Here is an 8,114-nt window from a genome sequence, read left to right as displayed (position 1 = left end):
ATTTGCCATTCTATGTACCGTATTTCAGTAAATATTGGTGGTAATGAACAGTGTTTCCCAGTAGTGTAACGTAACTGAAATGTCCCAGTACGTATTACAAACAAGATGTATTTATGGGGCTTTGGAGGGAGGGTATAGCTAACTTAGTTTTCAGTTTCTATTATTTAGTTTGTGATACACGTTTATTACTGAATTAACAAAATTGTATCGTTTACATTGAAGGCTAGCTACTCGTAATATTACATGAAAAAGTATTTTTAATTAGAAGAAACGCGGAATTTTGCCTTTACGAGATTTTATTTTAAACAAAACTTTGAAACAACCAATCTGATGACGTTACATGCGTATATGGTGCAATTAGCGACTGTAATACACGCAGCGCTATAGCACACTGGCAATGTTTTGGTCAGAGTGTCATGGCAGCGAGCCACGCCCCCATGGCTTCAAAACGTAGTACGGCTGGGATACGTAGCGCCATCTCCCCTTATTCTTACCTCCATGCAACCACGCATCTCCTCGTCGCCAGCCAAGCACAACCTTCCATCCGCGCGCCCTCTTGCGGACAAATATTCACTGGTCTCCCAGAAAAGGACCAGAGACGAACGTAGGGCAGATACGCTCGATATTAGCGTAAAACAGAGGTCGTGTGCACAAGGACAATCGGGCTGGCATGTTGTAAGGTCTCGCCTTTGATTGTAATGCACATAAAGCAGGACTGTAATCTTTATTATGTCGAGAAGTTAGGAATATGATTATCAGTCATGCACCATACGAAGGACTGTGCAGTGATTTTATTCGTTTAAATAATCCCACGATGGCGTAATGTTTATTGGTTAATCAAACCTCTGAACAGTCTAAGCAAACAGAAGAAGGTCTTTAATGTAGAGGTTCAAATGGCTCTGAGCACTATGGGACTTAACATCTGAGGTCATCAGTTCCCTAGACTTAGAGCTACTTAAATCTAAGTAAGCTAAGGACATCACACACATCCATGCCCGAGGCAGGATTCGAACCTGCGACCGTAGCAGCAGCAGCGCGGTTACGGACTGAAGTGCCTAGAACCACTCGGCTAACGTAGAGGAATCGAGATTTTTCAGACAGAATTTCATAAGGGCGAGAAATCTTTCAGTCGCAAGATCTACAGCTGGACGGTAATACCCACGACACGTGAAACGATTAAACTGTTGGAAAAAATTCTAAAGCAGCTCTCTTGGTTTTTTTCTTTTTTTTTTTTTTTTTTTTTTTACAGATGCAACGACGCGCCATCAAATACTCTGCTTGAACCGGTGTCACTGAATGTGTGGTGGTGACTATGATTTGATAGTGAAATTTACAGCTTTCTTTCACAAGGTGATAAAGCTATGTCAATAAATATTTAGCTAAATGGACGCAACATTCAAAGGCAACTGGTGCTCCCGAATTATCCAATTTTCACAGAAAGCTAATGAATTATAGTAATTAGATAATTCAGATGAGAGGTCGTCGTATGATGAATGTCAGTATAGACGGCCACGGTGGCCGAGCGGTTCTAGGCGCTTCTGTCCGGAACCGCGCGACTGCTACGGTCGCAGTTTCGAGTCCTGCCTCGGGCATGGATGTGTGTGATGTCCTTAGGTTAGTTAGGTTTAAGTAGTTCTAAGTTCTAGGGGACTGATGACCTCAGATGTTAAGTCCCATAGTGCTCAGAGCCATTTGAACCATTTGTCAAGTATAAGACAGAAAAGTTGAGGCTCTGCTTCTAGTAACGGAATCATATACATCGGCTAACCTCATGGGATTGGATCTTTTGCAGCAGCTGAGCTCAATATTATACATCTACATCAGTTCCACCCGATCCACCCGATCGTGTGTGACGAAGGGTACTTCTGGTACCACTAACTGATCCCTCCTTTCCTGTTCAGTTTCCGAATGGCGCATGGGAAGATTGATTGTCGGTAAGCTTCTGTATTAGCTCCAGTTTCTCAAATTTTGTTACAGTGGTCGTTTCGCGAGACTTATGTGGAAGGAAATAATATGTTATCCGACTCTTCCCAGAAAGTGTTCCTTCAAAATTAAATGACAGACCATCGCTATGATGCACAGCGCCTATCTTGCAGCGTGTGCCACCGGAGTTTGTTGAGCAATTACACAAGGCTCTCGCATGGAGTAAACGATCCTGCAACGAAACGTTCCGCTCTTCGATGGACCTTCTCGATAACACTCCTACCTGGTAAGGGTTCCAGATCGACGAACAATATTCAAGCGCCTCGTAACCTACTCCTTTAGTACATGAATTACATTTGCTTAAGATTCTTCGAAAGACTCTGTCTGGAATCTGCTTTTCCTAATATTTTTTATGTGGTAATTCCACTTACGGTTGCTCTCCAGTCATTCCCAGATATTTTCCAGTAGATGATGTTTCAGCAGTATGTCTCCGATAGTGTAGTTGTGCAGTAGCGGATTTCTTTTCCTTTCTATTCGTAATATATTACATTTATTCTCATTCAGCGTCAGCTGCCAGAGCCTGTACCATTCATCAGTGCTCTGCCGGTCATTTTACAAATAGATACTGTCTTCTGGCTTTGCACTTTCTTATAATCAACTGCATCGTCTGCAAACAGCCTTAAAAACATTCTTCTATATCATGTATATACATTGGAAACATATTCGGGCAAACTCATTAGGCCACAGATGAGAATTTGGAGTGGACACTATAATACACTTCCTTGGTTTGGCCTGAGGCATTGGAGTACTGGAGTCGGCACCCTCCACACTACAGCAGTCCCATTCTGGCGACAAACTGGCTCATTCTTGTGGATGCTGACACAAGCTACCGTGTATGTCATCAGAATCAACAATACAGGAGGGTCCCTGGAGGGTCTACAGCCACTGTCATGAATAGTGGCATCCTATTTGATAGTAAAGAATTCGACACTTTCTGCACAGCCCACGGGATACAGAACCTCTGCAGTCCACCATTTCAGCCAGTGCTGAACAGAGTTGCAGAATACTTTGTTCGGACATTCAAGGAGCAAATGAAGAAAGTCACGGCTGATTACTATGAAAGCACCCACGTGTGGTGAAATTACGGTAGGCAGACGCACATGACAGAAACATATCAGTCACCTCTGTGTGCCTTCCTTCTGGGACTATAGCCGTGTTCCAGTTCCAGTGCCGGCAGTTGTCTGTCCAGAAGGGGAACAGCAAGCTTCCGTACCACTGCAGCCTGCTAATGCCAATGGCCAATGATCGCTTGAGGCAATGGACTCCGAGTGTTGAGGCTGAGATGGAGGTGGAATTCGTCCACCAAGCCACAGTAGCAGTTGAAGAAGACGCAGCTTCACCTCTTTCCTTGGAGGACCCAATGTCGCTACCCCTGCTGAGTAGTCCACCCTTCTGACATATGGGCTTGTTAGCATCCCTACGTTGAGGCGAGGCCAAGAGTGAGGAGGTCTTCCGCAGTTGTCCACTGATGCCTCCGTCAGCGAACGCACTATTTCGCCATGTCACATGCAACATTCGCGCACAATGATGATATAAACCGGCTTACGGAGACAATGAGCGAGCAGGGCGTCATCACCGGCAGCATCAGCCAATATTGCCAATTCAATGTGGTAATCAACATGGCTGTGACATGAAACCAGACGAATCAGTGAGAGTTCATCATCACAGTTCATCGGCGCTGACCACCGGTGTTCAGCACAGTTCGTTGTTGGTGGAGGCAAGTAAACCGCCCACGAGTAAACTGCCCACAAGTAAACCGCCCACAAGTAAACTGCTCACAAGTAAACTGCCCACAAGTAAACTGCCCACACGTAAACTGCCCACATCTAAACTGCCCACAAGTAAACTGCCCACAAGTAAATTGCCCACAAGTAAACCACCCGCAAGTAAACTGCCCACAAGAAAACCGCCCACAAGTAAACCGCTGACAAGTAAACTGCCCACAAGTAAACTTCCCACAAGTAAACTGCCCACAAGTAAACTGCCCACAAGTAAACTGACCACAAGTAAACCACCCACACGTAAACTGCCCACAAGTAAACCGCCCACAAGTAAACCACCTAAAAGTAAACTGCCCACAAGTAAACTGCCCACAAGTAAACCGCCCACAAGTAAACCACCCATAAGTAAACTGTCCACAAGTAAACTGCCCACAAGTAAACCGCCCACAAGTAAACCACCCATAAGTAAACTGCCCACAAGTAAACTGCCCACAAGTAAACTGCCCACAAGTAAACTGCCCACAAGTAAACTGCCCACAAGTAAACTGCCCACAAGTAAACTGACCACAAGTAAACCACCCACACGTAAACTGCCCACAAGTAAACCGCCCACAAGTAAACCACCTAAAAGTAAACTGCCCACAAGTAAACTGCCCACAAGTAAACCGCCCACAAGTAAACCACCCATAAGTAAACTGTCCACAAGTAAACTGCCCACAAGTAAACCGCCCACAAGTAAACCACCCATAAGTAAACTGCCCACAAGTAAACTGCCCACCTGCCCACAAGTAAACCACCCACAAGTAAACTGCCCACAAGTAAACCGCCCACAAGTAAACCACCTAAAAGTAAACCGCCCACAAGTAAACCGGCCACAAGTGAACCGTCCACAAACAAACTGCCCACAAGTAAGCCAACCACGAGTATAGGGACTACCACAGCCTGGGAGGCAATGTGGCAATAAACTTTGTCTCTGAGTGGTTGTTGGCTTCTGGAGGTGATTGTGGGCTAATGGAACATAGTTCTCAGATTGCAAAGATTCACTGATATTTCGTGTGAACTGGATGCGTGTTCGTATGAGTGCTGCAGTAAACAAATGTTTATGTACTTGCTCTGATTTTTTGCTTGTGGCGGTATTGTAGAAGACATACATCGCCGGAATAGGTACGAACTGCTAGCGACAACGCTTGTGTTAAAGTTGTTGAGTAGTCGTTACCGATAGCTTCCTAACAGACCCTTGAGAAAACTCATACATATCAGCAATTTTGCAGCTGTTGTATAGTAACACTTAAACATAACAAACCGTTTAGTTATCTAAATAGTATCTACAATCCCCTACACGATTGAAATACTTGTCAGTCTTCAGGTTTCAGAATAATATCTCTGAATTACAGCAGAAATCATAAATAAAAGGGAAGAATAAACTGTGAAGAACTGAAGTTGTTCTTAAAATGAGATGTTCCTCCAGAAATTAATGAATATCCACTCCAGTTGGCCAGAATTTATTTATTTTGCTACATGACCGGATGCAGCTTACACATTGAATACATTTTCTACAAGATCCGAAACCTGTGTTCTGGTGAGGCAATGTGAAAGGATAATAAGATTTTTTTGTATTGAAGCCATTAACTACTACAATTTGAAAACTGTTCCTTGACGAGGCAACGTCCAATGACCATTTGATCATTTCACGTTTTTGAGTCACATAAAAATTTGAGAGTCCACTAGAAAATTGTTTCAATATGAAAACCATAATCGGCTGTGGAGTAAAACAGAGAACCTTTTAGCAACTGGAGCGGATATTTATTGATGTCTTGAAGAACATTAATTTTTAGAAACGTGATTTTCATAATTTATGCTTTCTTGATCATCTGGCTTTGTCTCACCACAGCATCACATTCAGATTCCTGTAGGAGATGAAACCGATCGTGGACTAAAACAGTGAACTTTTTAGCGCTTGGAGCGGATATTCATAAATTCACAACACAGTTGCGGAGCAACAGCGCCTCTCCAGACATGGAGAAATTAATAATCCCTCAAGTAAAGTGCGTTTGACGTTATTTGTGGATACAACGGGAGGCGCCTTTGCGATACTAAGAGAGATAGTATGTGAACGGGTATTTCTGGCTCGAAAATCAAAAAGCCTTTGTACGATTTCTCCAGCTTCTCGGGGAACATAAACGAGTTGCATTAACCGAAGAGGCAAAGAGGATTTAAAATAAAAATTCACAGAAGATTTGTGAGACTTGTCGTTATTTAAGAGGAGAGAGAAACAATCAATAATATTCAATAAAGGATGCTATAATAGAAAGGTACTGAGGGCTGCATAGGAGCTTCCAAGCACAATTTGAAGACTGTGTACATTCTGAAGACCAGCGTGTACCCGAGATCTGTGACGTATAAAAGCCACGTTCTCAAAGTGTAGGGAGTACTGGAAGCCAAGCGCCTCTGGGGAAACTTTCTTTTTTTCTTAACTGAAGGAAGATTTATCATCACTACAATCGCTTTACGTAATCACCAATTGTGGCTGCGGCATGGCCACAAAACGTCCGTGGCTGAACACGTGCTGCTATGCATAACGCTGAGAAATGCACCGCCTCACACGTGTTCGCGACACCACATCACTTTATTCAGAAGAGCCATTGAAATATAGAATCACGACAACAGTTTCAATTAAAAAGAAGAAATGCCAAAAACAAAGCTTGGATTCTATCCTTTACAGAGGACTTGCTGCTGCAGGTAGCTAGCACAAAACCAACTCGACAAGGGGCAGGCGACTGACCTTTTGCAATGCTGGTGATCATTTATTCAGGGCTCGTCTGCAAAGATAGGTAAGTAGCATTATAGAAAAGTAGTTGAATTATACAAAAATCTCTAGTCTTACTCAAAGTGACCTCCGATGGCCATAACACACTTTTGGCAGCGTTAGAAAGCTTCAGTTAGAATTTACGTGCTGAAAGGTTGTGATTGAGGTATAAAGGTTGAAACGGTACAGTAGTGTCCGCTCTACAAGCAGCAGGTTTCGCTGCTCGCTCGCACCGGGGAATAGAAACAGAGGCGGCTCCGCAGCTTTTATTACACGACGCGGCCGGCCGCGGGTGCAACAGAACCCATGTGGACGGGTGGAAAGAAATGTGTCAGGCTTCATAATACGTATTTATAGATGTCGTGTATTATGCATTTCTTGTACGTGGATGTGAATCTGCACATGAACTTTCCTAATCCTCCTCACACCTTTCCGTAAAGCGTGGCCAAATCTTTGTTGGGAAGCAGTTCTGTAGTACAGTAGTGCCAACCTTACACCTGGCTAGGGGATCAGAGTGACAGCACAAGCAGGTAAAAGTCAAAGACTTTCCAGTGTCACAAGATTTGGGGTCGAGAGGTTGGTCATGGCCAAGTGGTTCGACCACCCCCTCCACCGGGGCCCAGGAAGACCTCTGGGTGCCCGCCATATTCTAGGAGGGTTACAGAAGACGGGTAAGTAAGCAGACGTGCTCTCAGTGCGTCTGTCTCAATGTTCAAGCATGGAAGAGAGGTTTTTGAATATTTGTACTATTTCTTTTATTTCCAGCTTCGGATTGTCTAAGTAAATGAATGTGCTCGTTTAATTCCGGAAATTCGACCCCCTGTGTTAAAGTATCTGGTCCCCAGTTTGCCCGTTATCCTCCTCACATAGTGAATGTCCTATGTAAAATATTGGGAGACTTTGGTGGTATACATTTGGCCAACGCAATTCCGTCTTACCCGTAGAAATGTGCGTGCAGATTAGTATATAATATACCCGAGCTATAAGTTGTAAAACTGTAATATCTGTAAAGTGAAACAATTGCTGCAATCGCTGTAAAGTCGAGTGATAATGTTTAAAATAAATAGATAATCAACTGTCATCAATCTTTAACATACCTTAAAAATTACAAAGAAGTCAAGTTAAAGGAATTTATTTAAAATAAAAGCTATAGAATGCAGGGACCCACACATCAGCGTGTGAGCCCTCCAGCCCCTTGCCTAGTATCGTACAGAAAGGGCACGCTCTCTAGGTAGCGACCCCCTGTGTTAAAGTATCTGGTCCCCAGTTTGCCCGTTATCCTCCTCACATAGTGAATGTCCTATGTAAAATATTGGGAGACTTTGGTGGTATACATTTGGCCAACGCAATTCCGTCTTACCCGTAGAAGCTCCCCTCCCCAGTTATCCGCTGCGCAATTTTCATTCAGGGCTTGGCGATATCAACTTTCATCTGGCGTCCCTAGGCAAGGAGGTAAGACGGTAAACTTTCAAGCTATTTACTAAAGTTTTGTCCTCATCTCCGAGAGGCGTTTTCAGAAGTAAATCAGAAACAATAACGAAAGCTTGCCAGAATTATAGACACATTACGAACGTGTAGAGGGCCCACCAAGCCCACCAAGAAGA

General features: G+C 43.7%; 1 protein-coding gene across 1 annotated transcript; it reads left to right on the top strand.

The window, feature by feature from the left end:
- The first annotated feature begins 3,613 nt into the window (after positions 1–3,613).
- On the top strand, positions 3,614–4,633 carry LOC124568292 (repetitive proline-rich cell wall protein 2-like). Its single transcript, XM_047131053.1, has one exon. The coding sequence runs from the start codon at positions 3,614–3,616 to the stop codon at positions 4,631–4,633; it is 1,020 nt and encodes a 339-aa protein (XP_046987009.1).
- Positions 4,634–8,114: the final 3,481 nt, after the last annotated feature.

The sequence above is a fragment of the Schistocerca americana genome, chromosome 1 (genome assembly GCF_021461395.2).
Source record: "Schistocerca americana isolate TAMUIC-IGC-003095 chromosome 1, iqSchAmer2.1, whole genome shotgun sequence".
Lineage (NCBI taxonomy): Eukaryota > Metazoa > Arthropoda > Insecta > Orthoptera > Acrididae > Schistocerca > Schistocerca americana.
This window is presented reverse-complemented; position numbering and strand designations above follow the sequence as displayed.

Excerpts from the sequence above, each read along its gene's own strand:
- LOC124568292 (XM_047131053.1), top strand. The coding sequence starts at position 3,614 with ATGAAACCAGACGAATCAGTGAGAGTTCATCATCACAGTTCATCGGCG.